We start from the raw sequence: 26,124 nt of genomic DNA, 5'->3' as shown, positions 1-26,124 counted from the left end.
AATAATCACACGAAACATTTAAATTCCAAAATTATGAAATTTAGGGTTAAGGGGAATAATTTAAATGATAAAATTAACGAATTGCCAAAAAGGAAAACCATCATAAATAGTAATTAATTTTAAACATAAATTTCTTGTTGATTTACTAACTTCTCAAATTTTACATTATTATGTAATACAAAATATTTTTGCTTTAAAATACTTAAAACTTAATGTCAGTTTTAAATATGAAAATTCCAACAGGAACGCATATGTATATATATATATATAAAGACTTTTTAAATCACATATATATTAATAATGTAAATAAATTTACCGTGTGAGTACGACTCAAATTTTTAACAGATTCTTTTTATAAACATATTACTTGAAAAGTTGGATATAAGTTGAATTGTAGAGAAAGGTGCTAAATACAGAATATTCGTGATGACGGGAAGCTCACTTAGATACATCAATACAGAATAGTCACAAAATGTAAAAAACGTAAATATTATTTCTATAAAAAGAAATGTAGCTGATTATATTATGAAACTTAATTATCCTACACATTATTCTCCAAACTGTTTTTTAGAATGGAGATATTATTTTATTAATATAATTAATGAAAAAATTAGTTTTTACTCATTTAACCAAATATCCAATTGATTTAAGATTTTGTTTTAATTTACAACTACGACTTTTTAAAATTCAAGAAAGTTGTTATTGTGCCTGTCGATTAGACCCACTGCAATTTTGGTTTTATCTGTAAATGTTTTTATTCTCAAATCTAATTAATGAGAGAGATATTACAGAAGCTTTTAAACTGCAAAATAGGACTACAGAATATATTATTAACAAATTATTGAAATATGTAAAAACATTTGATGTTGAAAAAATTAGTATACAGAATTACCACATTTATACCCGATACTCAAATTATATAGATCTCCTATTAAATTTCATTTTATTTATATTTTAGTAAATTGTTAAATCGGTTATCTGTTAAAGTACAACAAAATTCAAGTGATAAACAAGACATCTGGATAATTAAAAATAATAATCCTGTTTTACAAATTTTAGAAAATTTATGTAAAGCACCATTATCCTATACAATTCAAATATACAATTTTATTACGTTATTTACATCTATACCACTTAATGTTTTGTTAATAGTGATAAATTTGTTAATAAACGAATTTATTAACCTGCTCACAAGAAAACAGAAGCAAACTTTTTCTGTTAATAAAATTGAAATATTTAGTTTTTGTGTATGTAATTATATTTACTTGGGTAATTACATTTATAAAGAAATAATAGATATGTATATGGGTGCTAATTATTCGAGCTTCGTCACCAATTTATATCGTTATTATTACGAAAATAAATTGTTTTTTTGAAGTTCAGAATTATTTTCCTTAACATACAGGTATACTGGTGATTGGATTAGTGTTAATAATCCAAAAATAAGCAATCACAAAAGTAACATTTATCGTGCAGTTCTTCAGATAGAAAAAAACAACTTCTATATCAAATACTAAAGTACATTATTTAGATTTAAACATTAAGATAATAATTATTGTAATATTAATATTTATAACATTATTTTGTATTCCAAGTTTTTGGATTTCACTCAACGAGCAGCAATGTACCAGTAAATGCACACAGATTAGAAAGTATTGTAGGAGCTTGGCATGGCCAAATAGTTAGGGCGATCGATTCGCAATCTGATGGTTGTGGGTTCGAATCCCATCCCACCAGATGTGCTTGCCCTTCTATCTGTATGGACGTTATAATGTTGTTGTCAATCCCACTATTCGTTTGTAAAAACGTAGCCCAAGACTTAACGGTTACTGGTGATAACTAGCTGGCTGCCTTTCATCTAGTCTTACGCTCCTATCTCAAATATCTGTCGTATAGCTTTTTGAGAACTTATAAAACAAGCACTGGCATAATGAAAATGCACTTATGAGGGCCAACGTTTAGCATTTGCAATGGAATATATTTTGCTTCGTTTGGAAAGTTTACAGTCTCAGATATCGCAAATAATCCCATATACTTCGGTGCTTATTACATCTATGGTATGTATTAACATTATAACGTTAGAATCAGGCGTTCGATTCCCTTCGGTGGACTCAGCAGGTAGTTCAGTGTGGGTTTGCTATAAGAAAACACACACACACATGTATTAATATAATAATAATAAATTTTAATGCATAATATGTATACTACATCAATGATATATTGTGCAAGTCTATCAGTAGGTGCTATGTTTATGGTATATATTTATGGGTTAGGGGTGCTTAGGATTATTTCCATTATGAGTGATATAGTGGTAAAGAAAGAGAACTTGCTCATGTTTTTTGTATGGGTTTATCCTGAAGTAAATGGACAATATGTTTAGAAGTTCTTCATAGCGTGGTTGCATGTTTGTCTAATTATTTAAGAAGTTTGAGTAAGGATTGGATTTTTAATGTTTGTAATTACTTTTTGAACTTGTGTGGTGCTTCGTTAATCCACGCCGGGTACGAATCATGAATTCCTGGCTTTATGAACTGTTTATACATAATAAATATGTTCTTAGACTGTGTACCCGATTCAAGGTTTTGTTTTTTGATTTCATTTATATGGACTTACTGTTGTTAATGTTGAATGGTAGGTAAGACCTAGAAATTATTCTGATGTACCAATCATAATCTGAGGGTCACGGGTTCGATTCCCCATCACACCAAACATATTTGCCCTTTCAGTCGTGGGGCCGTTATAATGTTATGCTCAATCCTACTCTTCGTTGGTAAAAGAAGTAGCTCAAGGGTTGGCGGTGATGAATAGCTGCCTTCCTCTAGTCTTACACTGTTAAATTAGGGACAGCTAGCGCAAATATCCCTCATGTAACTTTTTTTGCACGAAATTCAAACCAATCTCGAAGAGGGTTAGGTGGAGATAAATTTCTGACTTATTGCCCAATATTTTAATACTTGTGTTTTTTTGGTCTGTAGTTTATTTGTTGGTTTTTCTTCCTTCAAGAGAATATTCGCTTTCTTCCATAAGATAATTGGAAGTTCTAACTGTGTTAGCTGTTTATTGTGATTGGTCGTTTTGTGCAACCTGGGAGGGTTGGTTGGCGTTTATTGACATAAAAACAACTAGGCTATCTGTGTCAAACAAACAGTAAAAAATGTAAAAGTATATCAAGTTAAGATAGTACAATGTCCAAAGTAAGAATAAAATACTTAAATAAGACTAAGGGTTCCTAGCAAGTTAAAAACACAAGGAAATTGGACAATGACACCATCACTAGTGGCACTGTCCAACATCAGGAGTAAAGAATTGTTGGTGGGTGTGATAACTAGCTACCTTCCTGGTCTTTTACTGCTGAATTAGTGACGGTTGGTGCAGACAGCTTTCGTGTAGCTTTGCCAAAAAAACAACCACCACCACCACCAAACCAATTATTGTAGAATTTGCGGTAATATAAAGTTCTTAATATTACTATATAAATTTATGTTAATGAGTTCGAAGTGAACACTAATTCAGTTTAAATTATTTTATAATAAATGTATAAAACATTTATCCAAATTTGATAACTTATTTAAATCAATGTTTCCCAACTGCTGGTACTAGTCCTTGAACTGGTTTCACTTGTCGACTGTTGAAAACACTGACACTTATTTACGTTCTGTTTATCAATTTTTGATGACGAAAAGCTGCTCAAAGATTAGTTTATATTTTTTATTTTAAAGAAATGGCAGAACTTTCCATTTGTTTACACACTGTGTAATATACATACGGATATTTTATTTGAAATGCTGGTCCACGATTTTTTTATTTATTTTATCGTTCCGTAATTGCCCAAAGTCTGGGAACCACTGATTTAAACAGTATTATAATATACGCAATAAAAGAACTTTCTAAAATTTATCACGTTGTATATATTTGGAATTATTTATTGAACATATATCTTGGATTGATAGATTAATGTAGTGGTTATATCACCTTCCTATATAACACCTGATTCTATTTAGATCTATTTAGAATTATTGAAGAACCAAATAGCAGCATGGTAGTTATAACATTGGTTGGACTTAATATAGTTACATCTCAGGATCTTGGTGCTTATGTCCAAACATTATACTGGGGGACTTTGCTCTCTCCCTTTTAATATAACGTGTTTTATTATTTCTTGTTGCTATTTTTATTTTTGAAATCATTATTATTATTATTTTCTTGTGAGCAACCACCTTCCCACAGCTGGCTGCAAACTTCGAAAGGCGGTAAATATGTGGGGCGGAGTTGAGGCTAAACCTGATATACAGTGTACCCCCATCACAATTTGGATCTTAAATGTTACAGTACCTCTAAAGACCAGGGATCATTACATGTGCTGTTCGTGTTGTAGCTGCGATTTGTTCTCACTTTCTCTCATGAATTTATATTAAATTACATTTCATCTGAGACTTTGCTGTGTAACACATGCGTTGTCTTTTCTTGTGTTGTATTATCTTTAATTTTCAGTTTTTCTGAATAGTGTATATGGAGAGAGAGAGTTATGAAGATAAGACGTACGTACATCAATAAGAAACAAACCAGTCAAAATTGCACCACACGTAAAAACTAGAAAAATAGTATTTTGGAGAAAAAAAACCAAAACGTCTGAGACACAGTTTCTCTCACTAGTTCTTCACCCAGTCGCAGGTAAAAAAATAGGGTACTAACAACAGAAAAGCAACTGGTAAAATAATTAAGGAGTCAGAAGTGGGTACTCTAACCCTCTCGTGTCCCGAATGTTCGTCTACTACAGTGCCATCTAGTTATGGCCATGGTAGGTATTTAATAATACTAATTAATATAAAAGTACAGTATTTGCCATTATAACTCGTATTATACAGTACTCGTCCAATCTCCCTACATATGTAATTTCTACAACCGGTGTTTAATTTGTATTTTACTTAGAGTTATGTCTACGTCTTTGTAGCGCTGGTAGTTAGTGAACCTCTGTGATAAGTGCTACAGTATCACACATCCACACTGTTTATGGGCTGCATTTGATTACTTATTACAGAAGTATTGTAACAGGGAGTGTTGCAGTATCCACCTATTACATATCTGACGTGTTTAGCAACTGTAAGTTATATTGATTTTTCTTGGGGATAAATACTTTCAATCTATAACACTATGTAACAAATTTTTACTTTTTCATGTTCCTGGACAGAAAGTGTTATTTCCCAATTGCTTATGCCTAAAGTAAATAGAAAAGACCTATTTTTCTCTTCCAACTTTGCTTTTGTGACCTGGGAGCGTATAACGAAAACATGCTGAGAGACTATATTTGGGGTCTGATACGTGAAAGTGATTTACATTACAGTCGCAAATCTCGAAAAACTACTTACTTCTAAACATTTTTGTATTACTTTAGTATAAATACATGTTAATATTGATTCATATGTTGTTTTATTCAGACCTTGTGTAAATGAAAATGTGCAAATTTGCCCGTTTTTACATAGAAAATAGGTTAATTTCTAAATTTCATTATCCAGGTCACAAAAGCAAAGTTTGAAGGGAATAATGGCCATTTTCTGTACTTTAACAACATAAGCAATTAAGAACTAACACACACTATCCAGGAACAAAATTTGTGTTACATAGTGTTATTGTAAAATCTTCATGTCTAGTCACCCCACCCCTATTTACTTCTTCGTATACCACTGTAGCACTAATTAGATTTGGTTTGTTTTAAAGCTACACGAGGGCTATCTGCACAAGCCGTCCCTAATTTAGCAGAGTAAGACCAGAGGGAAGACAGCTAGTTATCACCACCCAACGCCAACTCTTGGGTGACTTTTACCAACGCATAGTGGGATTGATCGTGACATTATAACGCCCCCACGACTAAAAGGGCGAACGTGTGTGGTGCGACGCGGATTCGAACCCGCGACCCTCAAATTACGAGTCGAGTGCCTTAACCACGTGGCTATGCCGGGCCGGTAATTAGATATTTACCTGACTAATTTTCCTTTCATTGAGTACCCCGTTGGTACATCGGTAAGTTTACAGATTTACAATGTTAGAATGAGGAGGTTGTAGTGAACATTTTATTGAAACTTAAGAGTTTTTTATTGTTGAATTTCGCGCAAAGCTACACGAGGGCTATCTGCGTTAGCCGTCCCTAATTTAGCAGTGTAAGACTAGAGGGAAGGCAGCTAGTCATCACCACCCACCGCCAACTCTTGGGCTACTCTTTTTTGTTTTTTTACGAACGAATGGGGGGCTTGTCCGTAACATTATAACGCCTCCACGGCTGAAAGGGCGAGTATGTTTGGTGCGACGAGGATTCGAATCCGCGACCCTTGGATTACGAATCGCACGCCTTAACCCACCTGGCCATGTCGGGTCGATTAATATAGAGGATTCGAATTAGCGTAAAGTACATGTTGTTTTTTCAGATAGGTTTATACGAAATTTATGTTAACTTCGAAATTCACAACAGCATCAAGTGTGAGGAGAGATTTTTGTTAGGACCAGAAAAATAAAATGTTAGAAATTAAAACCCGTTGAACGTCCAGTTTATTGTTTCATAATCAAGCATGGTTGTTTTCAATGGCTGTATTAACCAGTTTTCGGAAGTACGCTGGACAAGCACCTACTCGAACACAGAATTCGTGAGGATTTTCATCAGCAGTTTCCAGAAAATTTCTCGGAAGACCACAGTTGTACACTTCCTGGTTTGCGTACAATACACCTTTTGAAGGCGAAGTGACGATCGCGCAGTAATGTGTCTGTTTATCTGCAGTGTTCACCGCTAATTCCTTCTTGTAAAATAGAGTGAAAATAATATCTTCGTAGTTATAGTCGAACGTGTACATGTACCACATCCTTAAGGCACTATGAAACCTAATAAAAATAAATAAATAATTGAACTTAAACGAAAACAATGTGGAATATAAGCGTATCAGAAAAACAAACATTGTTTTATGACAGACATCTCACTTCGATCTCCAACACATCTAAGAATAACAAAACGTGTTTGATAATATATATATATGTAATAATATCCAAATTCTATTTCTGCTTCAGTGGAAGAGTTTTTGTTTGTTCTTGTTGTAGTGACAAATTACTCATTTTTCAGATCATGACCTCAGCGTCTGATGACAAAGTTGTTTAGTTTAGTAAATGACGTCACCAATAAAATTTCCATACCTTGTCATTTTTTACAAATGCACTACCGTATAAGAGTTTTGATAATACTTACATGTTCCATAAAGAACCACATTATGGAGACGAGTATTAAATTATATATATTAAAATTCGTTCATAAGTATCTGTCCCAGTTTGGCTAGGTAATCAGGGCGTTCGACTTCTAACCTGAGGGTCGCGGGTTTGAATCCTCGTCGCACCAAACATGCTTGCCCTTTCAGCCGTGGGGGCGTTATAGTGCAACCGTTAATCCCACTATTCGTTGGTAAAAGAATAGCTCAAGAGTTCACGGTGGGTGATGATGACTAACAACCTTCCATCTAGTCACACTGCTAAATTAAGGACGGCTATAGCACAGATAGCCCTCGTGTAACTAACAGTTCATAATTAAGCTGCAAAAGACTAGAGAGAAGGCAGATAGTCATCATCACCTACCGCCATCTCTTTGGCTACTTTTTTACCAACGAACAAAGGGATTGATCTTGACATAATAACTCTTCTACGGATTAAAGAGCGAGCATGTTTGGTGTTACGGGAATTCAAATCCCCCAACTCTTAGATTATGAGTCGAACGCCCTAACCACCCAGCTATGCCAGGCCCAATTATGCAAGATATTCAATTATGGAATGTTCAACGTTTAACATTGCTACAAAATATCAGTGCAGGTAAAAGAAAAAGGTATTCATCGCACCTGAACCTCAAAGATTCCAACAAAAGAAGACAGAGAGGGCCTAATATTACAAAGAATATTCAAAATACAAGTGCATCGAAACAAGAACTTACGACACATACCATAATATTAAAACCATAGAAACAAGAACTCAATATATGGAAATAAACTACACAACACCGCTTCAACTGATATGACACCAAGAACACACCCCACAACTTGAAACGAACCACTGAACAGAAAACTAACACAGTTACAAACCAATCAGTAAGAAACACATTTATCGAGAGAATATCAAAACCTTCAAAGTCATCATCACTCCACACATCAAAATAGCTAAGAAACATCTCACGTCTATGATTCATACATTCAGCAACTGTTTACTTACCTAAAACTTCAATACACAATACAACGATATCCAGGGTTATTGTGCTAGACAAGTCACCTTTTGCATATTCTGCAATATCGCTTACATTAACGTATCAGGAGTGTATTTATTCGGTATTTATCTGAAACATGTATCAGATAATTAAACATGATGATGTCAGGATTCTTTAAGGTATCTGTGATGTGTTGGTGATAAATTTTGACAATAAACAAACAGCACACAGTCCACTTGTTTTGAAATAATATATTAAGACAAGTCAAACGCATACACAGATGTTTTTCTTTTACATTTTTGTTATCACAGTTGCATCCAGAGGTTTAGATAATTGTCACGTTTTTGTCAAAGTCTGCACAGGTTAGTTCAGTTTGGGAGATAGCAAATTCTATTATTTTGTGGTATGGTTGTGTTTCTCGTTCGTTTATCATTTCCTTCTATTGTTTAATTTACCAATGAGTGTTGCGTTTCTCGTTCATTTATCACTTCCTTCTATTATTTAGCTTATCTATGAAATTTTAGTTGCATTAAAACACTAACTCACCTTCTAGCCAACAGTTTGTGTTTTAAGTAAATGTGTCTGAATGATGAAAGCTGACACCAACTTCTCTAGCAGAATATTATGTAAATTTATGATCACATGAAGTGCATCCTCGTGACATATTCAATGAATAAATATCCTGCCAGAAGTTTCACTAAGAGTGTCACGAGATAGTGGACGATAGAGTTAGTAAATTATTACTAGCTATTGTTATTAATATTGAAAGGTATTGTTGGAACATTGTTTTTGAAGGGAATTGTATTTTTTTTTTCTTTCTGAATCTTTTTCCCGGTCCCTCCAGTGGCACAGCAGAATGTCTGAAGAATTACAACGCTAGAATCCGAGTTTTGATACCCGTGATGTTCAGAGCACAGATATCGCATTGCGTAGCTTTGGGATTAATAACAAATAAACAAAGAAAAATACTTTTCCTGATTCCATTATTTGAGTAATAGTAACATATATGCTATATTTTCCACTAACATTAGTATTAAATCCTGGCCAAGCACGTGCTTATTAAATTTCTTCTGACAAGTGTTGACATAGTTGAATAGAATGAATTTTTTGTTGCGGCGTGTTTATTTTAGATCGTTCAAATTACTTTAGAACACAACTGACAAGACAAATTATTCTTCTCTAGTCTGTTGTTACAATACAGTCTGTAATAATTTCACTTTGAAAATTTACACTAAACACTCTTTATGGCTAAATTTACAAAAGCATAGCCGAGATCTAGTTATCTCTCATTTTAGCTATGGCCAAGCGTGTTAAGGCGTGCGACTCGTAATTTGAGGTCGCGGGTTCGCATCCCCGTCGCGCCAAACATATTCGTGGGAGCGTTATAAACTTACGGTCGATCTCACTATTCCTTGGTAAAAGAGTAGCCCAAGAGTTGGCGGTGGGTGGTGATGATTAGCTGCTTTCCCTCTAGTCTTAAACTCTACTTTATGAAAACAAGAAGAAAAATTTAGAATTTTCTAGTTATATAACGCAATAATACAACAAAAGCCAATTCACAACCGGCTGTAAGCTATCGCTTCTAAAAATAACTAAAGTTAGCACTCGTGTCATATGTAAATCATAATGCTTGAAATAAACTTAAATAACCATGCATATCTAAGAGATGATTTGCCAGAGAATCGTTTGCGAATTAATTTTAAACTTATAGCATTCGGTGCTTCTTTGCTATTTTCCTTACATCTGATTGGATAATGCACATGGCCTAGAAGGACTAGTACACTTTAATGTTGGTGCCATGATTTCATATTTCAATCGTCAAGGTTTTTTGTTTTTTTTTTAATTTGGCGCAAAGCTACACCAGGGCTATCTGCGCTAGCCGTCCCTAATTTAGCAGTGTAAGACTAGAGGAAAGGCAGCTAGTCATTACCACCCACCGCCAACTGTTGGGCTACTCTTTTACCAAGGAATAGTGGGATTGACCGTCACATTATAACGCTATCCCGGCTGAGAGGGCGAGCATGTTTGGTGTGACAGGAAATCGAACCCGCGATCCTCAGATTACGAGTCAAACGCCTTAACCCACCTGGCCATGACGGGCCATAGGAATGGGTCTGTGCCCGGCATGGCCGAGTGGTTAGGGTGCTCCACTTGCATCTTGCGGGTCGCGGGTTCGAATCCCCTCATACCAGACATACTCGCCCTTTCAGCCATGAGGGATTTTATAAGGTACAGTCAGTTCCACTATTTCTTAGCAAAAGAGTAACCGAAGAGATAGCGGTGGGTGGCGATGACTAGCTATCTTCTGTCTAGCATTTAACACTACTAAATTAGGGACTGCTAGCGTAGAAGTCCTTGGTTCATTAAATGAGTTTAAATTATTTATTTTCTCTTTGTAAAACATAGATACATGAATGTGAACTGTGTTACTCTTAGAAAGTAGATAAATTATGTGGCCCGGGATGGCCAGGTGGTTAAGGCACTCGACTCGTTATCTGAGGGTTGCGGGTTAGAATCCCCGTCGCACCAAACATGCTCGCCCTTTCAGCTGTGGCGGCGTTATAATGTGACGATCAATCCACTATTTATTGGTATAAGAGTAACCCAAGAATTGACGGTGGGCGGTGATGACTAGCTGCCTTCCCTCTAGTCTTACACTGCTAAATTAGGGACGGCTAGCGCAGTTGCTCTCGTGTAGCTTTGCGCGAAATTCAAAAACAAACAATAACTTATGCTTTGTTGAATTCATTGGATGTTAGAAATGTATGCTTTATCTGAAAAAACTAAGCTTTGTTAGTGATTTTACTTGTGGTTCAGTGGATATTTTTTTATTTGGCCACGAATGCCACTCTGTAGATATCCAACGCCCCCTTGAAATTAATCAACGTCAAATGATGACGACGAGGATTTTTTTTTTTTTTTTTTTGCGGTGCTTATTTGCACGAAGTAAGAAGGAAAGCCACCGGGATGGTTAATCATTTTCAGTAGTATACACTATTGTTTTATCTGTCAGCTAGTCAGTAGGTTGTGTGGTGAAGTTTCATAAGGGCGCTTAACGTTGCAAGCTGTACTATCGTCATGTCAGTAAAACTTGCGCATGTCATGAATCACGAGAAAGTTATGAACTATGTAGACTACAAAACAGCTCAAGGTTCAAAGTAGGAAATAAAATTATTTGTTACTCTTAATTTTGGTTTCGTTTCTTCTTGAAACAAAGAACTTTCGGAAACCATACGACGGTACATCTAGTATTCTAGTGATAATTGTTAACAGAGGTGTGATTAGACATACGCACGTGTGCCCACAAGCGAGATTAGAAATTCAGAATACGATTTCTCTTTGATATCTTATTATAACGGAGCTTGAAACGCATATGTCCAAAACTAGGATCTCAGAAAGTACCGCGCCGATAATCACCAATCATAACTCGGTAATATTTTTATAGCTGGGAAGTGTTTTTTTATAGTTGAGCATGAAATAAAACATTTGAAATTTCTACAAAAATTATACGTTTCAGGTTTAACCAATAAGAATTACACAAAAGCAGTAAGTTATAGATTTAACTAATAATAATTACAAACAAAAAGAAGTAAGTTTCTGATATAAAACAATCAAAACTAACAATTTTTTTTAAAAATTTAATGAAAATTACACGAGTTTCGCAACAGAAAAGTAAGTTACTTTCATTGTAGGCCCGACATGGCCATGTAGTTAAGGTGCTCGACTCGTAATCCGAGGATTGCGGGTTCGAATCCCCGTCACATCAAACATGCCCGCCCTTTCAGCCGTGGGGGCGTTATAATGTGACGGTCAATCCCACTATTCGTTGGTAAAAGAGTAGCCTAAGTGGTGATGACTAACTGTCTTTCATTGTTAAATTAGGGACGGCTAGCGCAGATTGCCCTCCTGTAGCTTTGCGCGAGATTCAAAACAAACCAAAAACCAAACTTTCATTGTTTACTACGTCTACAAAGAAATACTACATTAAAACCTATTCTGTGATGTAAAGCTGTGATGATAACTGATTTTTAAACTAAAATTTCGACAAAATCCTTTTTTTCTAACGAATGGTGAACATTATTGAATGTCAAGTATAAGTACATGGTTGTAGAACTGTCAGACAATCCAGAAAAAGGTCTCAGGTTCAATAGCCTTCTGCAGGAACAAGCAGTTATACCTTCCCAGAGAGAGGGTATTTCTGATAGCACTCTCTAAGTATGAGATCTGTAACCTATTTACTGCATATTTAACTAGACAAGGATGTCTTATGCATATATACAAAGACCTCTGTGTCATAGCTTTTCCAGCTATCAGTGGCGATTGTTTTTTTTCCCACAAAATTTAGAAAAAATAAAAAGCCAGTGATGAATATATATATATTTTTCACAATAGTTTACGTCGTCTGTAAGGTTACATTTCGTGTTTATATACACAAGAAACGTCACAGCTTTCAAAACCTTTCTCGGGGAAGCCCGCAGACTCCCGCCAGTGAAATGAGGAAGATTCCCCCCTTTGGACCTTTCCAGCTGGAATTTGCCTGATGACATTTACGATCAGTATATTTCTGAGTATTTGAAATAGGCATAATTTGTTATTTCCGAGTTTTGTTAACGAATAGGCTCATAAAGCCTCTCTGCCCTCACCTTCCTAGTGGCACAAAGGCAAGTGTTAAGGCCGAAAACGTTTCCCTGTGACCATGTGGTGGAACAGAACAGATAACCTATTATAGAGATTTACGTTTAATATTTTATTAATTACAAAAAATCAACAACAAGACATTTTGTTTTTGTTTTTTTACTCGTATTTTCTTTGGATGCACGATATTTTATTTCTGTATTATAACTTTTATTCCAAACAGCGACAACGGATTTTCCAACATACAACGTCGAACGAAATTAACTAGAAATCTAATAAACTCCACGCTTTTTGATTCCGTCAAACCCAGCAGTGTCGACTTCGTCAAAGTTTCGTTTCTTCAGCCCACTAAAAGCAGCCGTATCTATTTCGTCGAATGTTCTCTTCTTGAACAATCCTCCCATCGCGGCCCGGTCAATCTCATCGAAGTAACGTTTCGGCCACGAGTAGTGTGGAAACAGCCGCACTGGACCCTTGAGATCCGCAGCTTTTTCTGGACGACCTCTGCCAAGATGACCAACTCTTCTCGCATATTCCAAACTTAGATTGTTGTTCTATGTATATATATGCATACAAAATAAATAAAATCTGTTATACCAACACAGGTTTTATTGTCGAACAAAGCAAAGAAAATTTTGTTGTTTTTGTTTTCCATTTAATCTTATAATTCGAACGGGTTAGTTGAAATATATATATATATATATATATATAGTGGGACAACTAAGCTATATGTTTTTAATACCGAGACCTTCTTTACATTCTAAACTAATGTATCCTTCCATGCTGTTAACTAATGACTTGTTTATATAGTATTTTAATTGTTTTTACATTATGTGTTAGTGACTTATTCTACATTGTAGATTAATGACCAGTTGGTTAGGGCGCTCGACTCGCAATCTTCGAATCTCCGTCACACCAAACACGCTCACCCTCTCAACCGCTGAGGGGTTATAATGTGTCGTTCAATCCCACTATTCGTTGATAAAAAAGTAAAGAGTAGTCCAAGAGTTGGCGGGAGGTGGTGATGACTAGCTGCCTTCCTTCTTGTCTTACACTGCCTAATTAGTGACGGCTAGCTTTGCGCGAAATTCAAAACAAATAAACAAATATCCGAATTAAATAGGATGAAACACAGCGGTGTTCACGTTCATAATAAATATCGCTAGGAACTGCAGAAAGCACTGACAGAATGTTTGGGTAAAAAGCACCTTAAACAGTAAAGATTCCCTTCAAACAACATTTGCTGTTGACTGCTAAGCCTATTCACGTATAGAAATGCACAAAACACACTTGTTGGACTTACAAGATAAAGAATACTACTCAAAACAGCACGTTTATAATTAGTCCCCTTTCTATTATTATTATTACTATTCTCTTGGTGTGTTTCACCGAGACCGCTTTGTAGAGTACTAAATAAGGTATTGCGAAGGTTTTAGGGGTATTGAAAAGCCGATTTGTTTCTTCGATGTGTTACATAAGCTAAAAAATATAATTCTAGTGTTAACGTTGTCGTCATTACCCTTGAAGTTACCTCTCTAACAAATATTTGGCGTTTCTTTAAAACACTTAAGTAGGGGGGGACACGAACTACCAGCCAATAACAGGTAAACATTAGATGACTCTAACAGGTTGATTCTCAGCACTTTGTACACTATACAATTGGTGACAATAGGGAGCCGACATCTACATTATGTCTGAAGTGATGAAAGCATATGTTTTATTTTAAAAGAGCGCTTTTCTACTAATAAAATTTTACTTTTGCTTAGTGAGGGTTGTGTCTAGTAGGGATTAATCTAGGCGTATATTTACCTATTGATATGCAATATATGCAGAAAATTTAGTTATATAAAAACTATAAATGTTCGCTATGTTCTAAAACAAATCTCCATGACGATCTTCAGCTTCAGGTTAACATTTTACATCTTTAACTAATGTGATCAAATAGTCAATAGCTATAGTAAATCATCACGAACTGTATCAAAATAGGGGTTTGTAGTTTGAGTAAATAATGTCTACAGTATCTTGTTTGTCACTTTATTTACAATTCCTATTTGGAAGTTTTTAAATACCTAATTTTTTTATTTATCTTATATTATGTGTTATGACTTATTTTATGTTATGTGCTAGCGACTTATTCTACAATGTCGACATTGACTTTCCACAAAGTTAACACGCAAACTTGCATCTTATCAGATTTTAGGAAACGAAAGTGTTGTACATGAAATGTATTAATAATAAGAAACACGCTTATGAAGTTCGCCGTACTAATCACGAAAATACTCTTAAGATACGTACTTGCAAAGTTAACGTCTTCTGAGCACCATTAGTTGTGTAATTCGTTACGTAAATAGGTTGGTCGTACCCTACTGGCTGGTATACTCGGGCCGTAAGTTCGAGGGTTCATGGTTTTTGGCTTATTGCTACGTAGGGAACATGGGTGCACTATAAGGATGACAGTCAAGTTCCACTATTCTGTCAGAGTAATCCAAGGATCGTTGGTTACTGATATTGACTAGCTGCATCATCGCTGATCTATCTGTTTAAAGTTACGGACGGTAATATGCAGGTAGTCTTGGTATTATATCTCTGGGCAGAAATTCTGAACACATTATGTAAATGTTCCTTTTATTTAATCACTTTGTCAATACTGGGCATTTTCAAACCGAATGGCACCTTAGAGGGCACACACAGATTAAACAGACAGGTCAGGAACCATAAAGATAATTAATGTTAGTTGAAAATTTACATATTTCCACATCATTTGGCCTGGCATGGCCTAGCGCGTTAAGGCGTGCACTTGGTAATCTGAGGGTCGCGGGTTCGCGCGCGAGTCGCGCCAAACATGCTCGCCCTCCCAGCCGTGGGGGCGTTATAATGTGACGGTCAATCCCAATATTCGTTGGTAAAAGAGTAGCCCAAGAGTTGGCGGTGGGTGGTGATGACTAGCTGCCTTCCCTCTAGTCTTACACTGCTAAATTAGGGACGGCTAGCACAGATAGCCCTCGAGTAGCTTTGTGCGAAATTCCAAAACAAACCACATCATTTAGCACTTAAAGTATTTAGTGATCAACCGATATAGTATTAAAAATAAAACAAGAGAGATAAAAAACGAGTTTCATATAATTTACGGTTTTAATTTCACAGCAAATTTACATATTTTTAAAGCGATTCATAATAAGCCTTTCAAATATAATGTATTGAATTTCGCGCAAAGCTACACGGGGGCTATCTGCGCTAGCCGACTCTTATGTAGCAGTGTAAGGCTAGAGGGAAGCCATCTAGTCGTCACCATCCACCGCCAACTCTTGGACTACTTTTTTACAAGCGAATAATGGGATTGACCGTCACATTATAACGCGTCTACGGCTGAAAGGGCGACTATGTTTGGTGCGAGCGGGAGTCGAACCTACGATCCTCAGATTACGAGTCGAACGCCTTAACCCACCTGGCCGTGCCGGGCCATGTAATGTATATCAGTTATCATTACAGAATACATTTAGTCTCTTCTTTACATGACAGAAGCGGTGAAGTTAAAGGCTTATAACACTACAATAGCCCTTTTTACCGCAAAATTAAGCGATCTCATACATGTTGTTTTTCTATCACTTTTCTCTTAATGAGTCCATTTCGGATTCAAAATCAGTAACGTGGAAAATACGCTTTTCAAATCTATCTTCTATGGTAGACAAAAAATCGATATGAAATACTGATTTTACTCATATGAATGAAATGGATTGAAATCCCATTACTGGTGAAGACTTAAACTATTGAACATCAAAGTCAGGCAGATTATTGGTAAGATTAATTATCGTAATTAATTCAACTTTCTTCTACAGAATCCGAAACATATATATTTGTGTTATAATCTTATGGCCACTTGAAACTTATCTAAGATTTACTGTGTGTGTTTGTTTGTTTTTTGAATTTCGCGCAAAGCTACACGAGGGCTATCTGCGCTAGCCGTCCCTAATTTAGCAGTGTAAGACTAGAGGGAAGGCAGCTAGTCATCACCACCCACCGCTAACTCTTGGGCTACTTTTTACCAACGAATAGTGGGATTGACCGTCACAATATAACGCCCCCACGACTAAAAGGGCAAGCATGTTTGGTGAGACGGGGATCCGAACCCGCGACCTTCAGATTACGAGTCGAACGCTAAGCTTAACCCACCTGGCCATGCCGAGCCCTACTGTATGTGAAACGCTATTCGAAACAGAGACTCATTTGTGATTTCTTATGTGTGAAAAGCTATTTGGGACTGAGATTTATCTAAGATTTCAAAAATGGCGAGAAGTGAATTATAAAGGAAAGATTTGTGACGAAAAGTATTTGGATAACTTCAATATTAGGCCAAAGTGAGTCTTACAATAACGTATACTACTTTGTGTGTAAAATTTACCTGGTATGGATGGTTTCCTCTTACCATCAGGAACATTAGAGCCAGGGAAAGAAACGTCATTAACGTTATCTTGTCCATCCCGTAATTAATTTCTCAGGAGAGCCGACAGACCTGTGGTAGTCGGAATATGTCTGCTCATATATATACTAAACACTTGGTAGCCGAAGTCGTACAAAAACAACAACAAAAAAATGGTTCAGCCAATGGTGGTCAACCATTCTGATGGCTCGTTCTTTTTGTTTAACCAATCAGAGAAGTTGATTTATATTGCAGGACCATGTTATACTTTGCTACTTCCGATGGGTTTTGTGTTTATTACGTCACTTGTGGAAGAGCCTCTTCACAAAAATACTTCAGAACTAATATTTTGAAGTTTTAGTTAAATATTCAATGTTAGAATGAAACGATAACAGTGAAAAAATAACAGTGTTTGGTGAGACTCTAATGGAGGTAATTAATTATGTAGAAAAAAAAAACACAAGGTACGCAATGTCAATGAAAACTTGAAAAGTTAATAATCTAAATGTTTCAAAGGTTTTGAATGTCAGGATATTTTAATGTTGGAATAAGTTGCCAAATTTTGTATTTAAAAAAGAAATGCATTTATGGCTAAACTGCTGAGGTTATTTGCCGCTTTCCTAATTTTGAACTGTTGACCAGAGGAAAGATAGCAAATAAGCAACACACTATTTTTACCCCTCCAGGCCCGGCATGACGAAGCGTGCCTCGGATTACGAGTCGCACGCCTTAACCACCTGGCCATGCCGGGCCCTCCTTATTAGCCTTCTTCGCAAAAAGTGGCCCCCCTCTAGTACAGAGGTAAGTCTACGGAGTTACAACGCTAAAACCAGGGGTTCGATTCCCCTCGGTGGGCTCAGCAGGTAGCGCAATGTGGCTTTGCTGTAAGAAAACACACACACACACACACACACAAAGAGTGCTCCCAGAGAAGACACTGCGATATATAAGCACAGCTATAAAATCATTCAATACACAAAAATACTAGTTCACCATAACTTCAGTAAAAGTGAGAAAAAAACATAATTTGTTTTGGATGTTGACAGTAGGATAGTCTTCAAAATTTAGCGAATGAAAAAGTAGTACGATACAAAAAATAAAAAAATACCACACGAACACTTTACGGTAAAGGGGAGATTGGGAACTATAACAGTGGAATATACCACTGAAAATCCACTTAACAAGTTTATTATAGAAAGAAGTAGTCAGAGACCACACGAACACTTTACGGTAAAGGGGAGATTGGGAACTATAACAGTGGAATATACCACTGAAAATCCACTTAACAAGTTTATTATAGAAAGAAGAGAAAGCACATCAACTAGGTTTGTCCTTTTGAGCTTAAGTCATCTGCGGGGATCATACCCGGAATCCCACCTCAGTGCTATGTTTGAATGAGATTACACTGCTAGAGTTTAGGATGCCTTTAGCTATTGGAGCATGGTATTTAGGAGTAATAACTGTGTAATATTACACTGCAGTATGACTGATAACGTTTTAAATACAATTATTATTCACTAGTCCGGTAGTAATTATCCGTGAAAATAAAGTATAACATGGTTTTATCTAAGCTTCGCATTTTATATAAAGCGCTGTCAAAGTTATTTATTCCATTGTCAGTTTTACCACGATATAATTTTATACACATAGTTCTAGTGATTATGATGAACAGTAGTTTCAGTAAGTTTATTTAATGTGTGTATATATATATATATATATTCTTCAAAAAAAGAAACGCAAAAGGGATATTTTTTATTTTAAAGAGAAATATATGTAATAACGTTACAAGCTCAGAGTATGTGATGTTACACGTGTTAAGGCACTGATTGTCAGACCAAAATGACAATAAAAGTTGTGCACTTTGAAAACGGAGGAAAACATCGGATTTTTCGCCAAAACGCATTCGTGTCCAATAAATTTGTTTGAGAGATCTTCATGTTCTGCAAGTGCAACATGTGCAAAATCCCTATAAAAGTGACGGGTTCTCGGTTTCCATAGCTCAGTGTTAAGCCACCGACACGCAATACAGTTACGCCAAGACTGACTGAAGCACAACGCAACAACGCCATTGGTCGCTTGGAAGCAGGCGAATCTCGATCAGATGTTGCCAGAGCTGTGAATGTCCACCCAAGCACCATCACAAGGCTATGGAATCGTCACCAACAACATGGATCAACTCGTGACTGTTCACGATCTGGCAGACCTCGTGTGACCACGCCCGCACAAGATCGCTACATCCGGTTACGTCACCTTCGGGATAGGACCACCACTGCGACGTCTACTGCCTCAACCATACCAGGGCTGCATAGGATTTCCAATCAGACCGTACGCAACCGTCGACGAGATTCTTAGGCCCCATGTGCAACCCATCATGGTGAACGTCAACGACGTTTTTCAACATGACAACGCCCGTTCTCACACAGCCCGACTCACCACTGTCTTCTTGAGACACCACAACATCAACGTTCTTCCCTGGTCCTCCAGATCACCAGATTTAAACCCCATCGAACATCTTTGGGACGAGTTGGACCGACGTCTGCGACGGCGACAACCTCAACTGCAGACTCTACCTCAGCTTGCAGCAGCTTTGCAGGCTGAGTGGACAGCCATTCCACAGGATGTGATTTGTCATCTTATCGCTTCCATGGGCAGGAGATGCCAAGCAGTTATTGATGCTCACGGGGGGCATATTCGTTATTGACGTTGAGTGACGTTAAACTTCAACTAATGAGCGTGGACTTCGCCTTTGCAGACTTTGGATGTTCAGCAGTGAATGTGCAAAGTTTCACGCATGTCATACAGAACTACCCGGAATAAACTTGTTAACAATTTGTCTCAAATTTTGCCTTTTGCGTTTCTTTTTTTTGAAGAGTATATATATCATTTTTGTCGATCTGTTGAAGAAACGAGACAATTTGATGTGTTTTTAGTTTCGACATATTTGTTTAATCCGGAAAGCCACTCTATGTGATGTATGGGCTAAAAAAGGTTTGATATAAGAGATTAATCATTCTAGAGCACTGTCTACCTACGTGGTTGCTCTTAATCGAACAGCTGTAATGACTGTTACGATTATAACGCCCTCATAGCTGAAAGTTTGGATCATGGTCACATATCGTGGCACGAGTATTGGAGAGAATCACGGGTTCGAATCCCTCTCCCACCAAACATTCTTAACGTTTCAGCCGTCGGAGCATTATAATGTGACGGTCACTCCCATTATTTATTGGTAAAAGAGTAGCTCAAGAGTTGGCGGTGAGTGGTGATGACTAGCTGCTTTCCATCCAGTCTTGAAATGCTAAATTAGAGATAGCCTGTAGAGCTTTGCGCGAAATTCAAAACAAAGTAAACCAAATGAGTTTCTCTAAAAGTTTCAGTTCGGCACATTATCCATTTGGCCACGCCTGACCAGACAATAGTTCTAATATTATTATTATGTATTTTTTTGTGCCTTAACACGAAAAAGTGTACGGTATTGAGGTTAGGTAACTTTATTACTGTCTTGCGTGTGTCATTTAACGCGTCAAATCATGGTAGTCAAATTCTCGAAATTTCCGATCAAGCATCTTCTATTTTCTGCTCATAACGTATCAACATCGTAACACAGCACCGAAGCGAGTACTGTCTGGCGCACGAAAGATTGAAAATTGAGTTTTAGCATTTCTCGCCAAAGTTTCTTAAAAGCCAAAACGAAGCCTTTATAATCCCTGTTACATTATAAGCCATCCACTTCGTTCTACCGAAAGACTGGGGAAAGTAAATATATGGTAAGTGCACCAATAAGATCACTTCTTTTCAGTAAGTCCCTTTGTTGAAGGATAGAAGCCATGACCCTGAACGGATAGAAAGACAGTGGTTCATAAATACAAGAAAACGTAATGTTAACAATGGTACACGAGAACGAACTTTGTAAAGAAAATTTAATAACACTGTCCATGCTGAAAGAGAAGTAATACGGGTCTTACTTCGCACCTGGAGTTTTTGGGTTATTTCTGAGTTCCGCCAGAATCGTGTTAGGAATATATAAGTGAGTGGAGAGAAACTGTTTTCTTTTCTTCTTCGGAACTGTTTGATTTCAGAGCACTACAAAAGCTGCTAATTTCATACGTGGTCTAGACTTGTAAGGATTATTCTTTATATTTTCGAATAATATATACCTTTGGCAGATTATAAAAAAGATAATTTATTATGCATATACATATATAAATAATTTGACGACAGCTTCTACGTACGTGCTGTAATTTCATTGATATTAAGACATAAATTGTACATAAACTAAAGACGTGAGTTGTATATAATTGAAATTCAAAAGTTTTTTTCTAATAATTACTAGAATATAATTAATCTTAGATACGAAATAACCATGGATACATAGAAAGGCACATTTCATTGCGCTTTCCAATAAGAAACTAATAAACTATAGTGGCAAAAAGCGCTTGAAATGCTTAATTCTGGAAGACGAAACTGCATGCAGTCCAATTGTCTTTAATTTCACAATTAAAATAGTTTTATTATCACGATACCTAAGTAAAGCATTTTACATTATCAGGATACCTGAGTAAAGCATTTTATATTATCAGGACACCTGAGTAAAGCATTTTACATTATCAGGACACCTGAGTAAGGCATTTTACATTATCAGGATACCTAAGTAAAGCATTTTACACGTTCAAAAAGATCCAAGAGTGGAAAATGAACTGTTTAAAAACGTACAAAAAGGCCTAAATTATATGAACGGCTGTGTGTATGTGTTTTTTATTATAGCAAAGCCACGTCGGGCTATGTGCTGAGCCCACCGAGAGGAATCGAACCCCTGATTTTAGCGTTGTAAATTCGTAGACATACTGCTGTACTGGCGGGGGGGAGCTATATGAACGGATAAACTACTTATCGCAATTACGAGTGTAAAACAAAAGGGTCAATATTTCTCAATTTATTATTATTTTTTAAAAATACTTTTAAATTATAACTTTACAGGGACTGCCCTATTATATAAACATGGCCAGATGGTTAGGGCGCTTGCCTCGCAATCTGAGGGTCGTAGGTTCGAATCCTCGTCTCAATAAACATGCTCGTCCTTTCTGCCGTAGGGGCATTATAATGTGTGGTCAGTTCTACTATTCGTTGGTAAAATTGCAATTTTCTGGTTTAATTGGAATACAGAATGCGTCAAGTTGGAGGGGCCACAAATTTTACAGTTGTGGGTGTGTTTTTAGTCGAATAGGAATGATAATAGGATAGTTCTAAAACTGTAACAATGTTTAGACCATTCATTAAATCACTCGATCACAAACTCCGCCCCCCCCAAACATTTTACTAGGTGTTAAGTCCACTATTGCAAAGAAAAAGCGACTCTCAAAACATGAAAGTGGATTTGATAAAATTAGTAGGAAGATTTAACGTCTGTACTTAACGGAATTGAATATTATACATTTAGATAGTTCGTAAGTGGAAACTAACAGTATTTTTCCCATAAGGAAACTGTGATGACGTTTCATATAAAGTAGTTTTTCTTATATTACTTTTAACTCGCGATCAGAGCAAACTACCTAACTAGATCGAAACTAAACTTTAACTTGGTATTTGTAACGATTATAACCTTATGAATATAGTTTCTAAGGTTATTATATATCAAGATTAGAATGTATTTCATCAGTTGGATGTTAACCATTTTGCATATGTTATTGATTTAGTAAAACTAAGTTTCCATGAGAGAAGAATGAATTGACACGATTGTAAACACGATGGACGAATGAACTGACACTATTGTAAACACGAGGGAAGAATGAACCGACACTATTGTAAACACGAGGGAAGAATGAACCGACACGATTGTAAACACGAGGGAAGAATGAACCGACACTATTGTAAACACGAGGGAAGAATGAACCGACACGATTGTAAACACGAGGGAAGAATGAACCGACACGATTGTAAACACGAGGGAAGAATAAACCGACACGATTGTAAGTACGAGGAAAGAATGATCTGTCATGACTGTAAACTGTGGGAAGGATGATACAACATTATTTAAACATATGGGAAGAATGATCCGATATGACTGTGAGCACGTGGAAAGAATGATCTGTCATGACTGTCAACTGTGGGAAGGATGATCCAACATTATTTAAACATATGGGAAGAATGATCCGATATGACTGTGAGCACGTGGGAAGAATGATCTGACATGATTGTAAACTGTGGGAAGAATGATCTGACATGATTGTAAACTGTGGGAAGAATAATCCGACATTATTTAAGCATTTGGGAAGTATGATCCGGTATGACCGTGAGCACATGAGAAGAATGATCTAAAGTGATTTGGATCATGAGTTCTAAAGAAACAAACATTTTTCAGGAATATAACAGCATGTATTACAATACACTAGTGACTATTATGTTAGTAAACTCAGTTCTCATTTCTTAATATAAACCTGTCAGGTTAACCCTAAATTCTTATGTTCTTGTTATCAAAGAGTTGGTAGACTTTACAGGTAAGAATGGTCAGGGTACTCAATAGGCTTAACATAGATATGCACATTAAAGAACCAATAGTGTGTGTTTGTTTTTAGAATTTCACGCAAAGCTACACGAGGGCTATCTGTGCTAGCCGTCCCTAATTTAGCAGTGTAAGACTAGAGGGAAGGCAGCTAGTCATCATCACCCTCTACCAACTTTGGGGCTACTCTTTTACCAATGAATAGTGGGTTTGACCGTAACAATATAACGCTCCCACGGCTGAAAGGGCGAGCATGTTTGGTGAGACGGGGATACGAACCCGCGACCCTCAGAATACGAGTCGAACGCCTTAACACGCTTGGCCATGCCGGGCCGAATCAACAGTGAGAGAGATTTTTAATTGAAAACACGGTTGCCACTCACTTCCATTATGTTTTTTAGTACATTCTTCGCCACTTAATGTGTTATAACAAAATTAAATGTTTATTCAAAACTGATAAATGAAAGGCACATCAACAGATAAATATGTATTTATGTTTGTCTTTTAACTGTTCTTTAACAATATAATCAACTGATACTTTTAAATAACTGTAGCAGTTACCACTTGTTCTTGTGTACTTAAACAATATTATAAAATAATGTCTATATGTAATTGAACTAGAATATCTTTACAGATATTAAACAGTAGCGTTCAATATTAAATATTAATGCTTTAGACAAAGATAAAAAAAAATATTTTATATCTTATATGTTATTCCATAACCGCCGAGTGTATTCCAGTAGATAAGTGTACCGGAATAAATACCAAACCAGTCCAGAGTCTGCGTCCCGTCACTTAGTGGTCACGAGGGAATTATAATGATTATGGTCAAATCCTACTATATGGTGAGAGAGGAGTGGCTCAAGAATTGGCGGAGGGTGCTGTTTATTAGCTATATTTCCTCTAATCTATCAGCTTACAATCAGAAACTGCTATAATACGTAACACTTTTGTAGCCTTTCGCGAACATGTGAAAATAAACAAAAAGAGGACTTTTTCTAACACTGTCAATATTATGATTTTTGGATATTCGAGTGAAATGACAGAAACTCTGCTTTAACATTAAAATTATTATTCACGTCATGATATATACTGTATTTCTAATATTATAAATGGATGGTTATATGAGAGTAGCTTTAAGGCGCTAATTTATCATCCGCTAATGACAAGTAGAAAAAAGAAACTTTATTTTTTATTGAAAATAACTTTTGTTAAATAAATATTGTCCCCTGCAGACCTGCCCCCTGGTGGCTCAGCGGTGAGGTATTGTGACTTGTAACGCTGAAATCAGGTTTCGATATTCATGATGGGGACAGGGCAGATAGCCCTTTTCGTAGTTTTGTGCTTAATGATAGCAAACTCCCACAGGCTTATTTTAAAATGAATAATACGACAAAATGTCAGTAAAAACATAACAACTACTAATATTTCGTTACATAAAACAACGACTGGCCATAGTGAATGTTAACCCTACTTAAGAAGCTGTTATTCAATGTTATATGAGAGAACCAGGAGCAGTCTGGGATTTAATGAAACGCACGTTCACGATAGTATCAACATGAAACAAACATGCAACATTCTCATGTTCGAGGAAGGGGAGGTGCTCAGGCAAAACGGGTTTCCTTCTTTTTTTTCAACGCTGACTAGAGTAAAATACTTGTTGAATGTAACTGTTTGTTGTATTTAACTTTGAAATAACCATACATACCAACTGTGGACCGAGACACTGTATCTTTACCTGCTTCCACACCTAGTCTTCTTACTGGGTCCTCGTTACGAGTAGCTGCGTTAAAATCATTCTTTAAAACACTATTTTATTTAACTTCGATTTTATATTGTCGCGGATCGGACGGATTTATGAAAATGTTACGATGAAATGTCAAATCCTTTAAAATGGAGTAAAAGTTTAACCTTTGTTAGGTGACCGTGACCCTCTACTAACCCCACATACATTACAATATCGAATACCAACGTAGCTTCGAAACACGTGTCCAAAATGTTCCCGGAAGTTTGCATATACAACTGTGGTAGTTAAAAATAGATCATTTCCGGTGCACATCAGAAATTTTCTGTTACTTGGAACATCCGGGTAAAAAAAAAAGGAGACAGGGTTTTTTATTCTGTTGCGGTATTTTGTTTACATGTTTACAAGAAAACGTACGTGATTTATAAAGTAAGGCAAGTGAGCGCGAATCTGTTACAGAGAACGACACGAACTGGTTTGATGGCTTACAAAGTAGACGTCGAGTTTTGTGTTTGTGTAAGTTTGTAGGGATATAACAGTTATACATTGTTGTCCAAAATCTTATGGCCAACGAGCATAAAGAATAAATATGCATTTTGCGTTGTCAG

At 36.4% G+C, this 26,124-nt stretch overlaps 1 protein-coding gene and 1 long non-coding RNA gene across 3 annotated transcripts; both read right to left on the bottom strand.

The window, feature by feature from the left end:
• Positions 1-6,522: 6,522 nt before the first annotated feature.
• Positions 6,523-8,338, bottom strand: LOC143227826 (uncharacterized). The gene is made up of 2 exons (XR_013015102.1): positions 8,230-8,338; positions 6,523-6,867 (listed from the first exon to the last, which is right to left on the bottom strand). It is a non-coding gene; the product is annotated as an uncharacterized LOC143227826 (long non-coding RNA).
• Positions 8,339-12,999: 4,661 nt separating this feature from the next.
• Positions 13,000-25,913, bottom strand: LOC143227825 (uncharacterized). Of its 2 annotated transcripts, XM_076459093.1 has the most exons (3): positions 25,481-25,771; positions 17,256-17,366; positions 13,000-13,410 (listed from the first exon to the last, which is right to left on the bottom strand). In XM_076459093.1, exons 2-3 carry the CDS (start codon positions 17,331-17,333, stop codon positions 13,129-13,131), a joined length of 360 nt encoding a protein of 119 aa, XP_076315208.1. In that variant the 5' UTR covers positions 17,334-17,366; positions 25,481-25,771; the 3' UTR covers positions 13,000-13,128. The 2 variants fall into 2 exon arrangements, 1 of the variants encoding a protein (XP_076315208.1); XR_013015101.1 differs by lacking the exon at positions 17,256-17,366 and having other exon boundaries at positions 25,481-25,913.
• Between the last annotated feature and the right edge of the window lie 211 nt (positions 25,914-26,124).

Source organism: Tachypleus tridentatus, chromosome 10 (genome assembly GCF_004210375.1).
Source record: "Tachypleus tridentatus isolate NWPU-2018 chromosome 10, ASM421037v1, whole genome shotgun sequence".
In the NCBI taxonomy this organism is placed as follows: Eukaryota; Metazoa; Arthropoda; class Merostomata; order Xiphosura; family Limulidae; genus Tachypleus; species Tachypleus tridentatus.
This window is presented reverse-complemented; position numbering and strand designations above follow the sequence as displayed.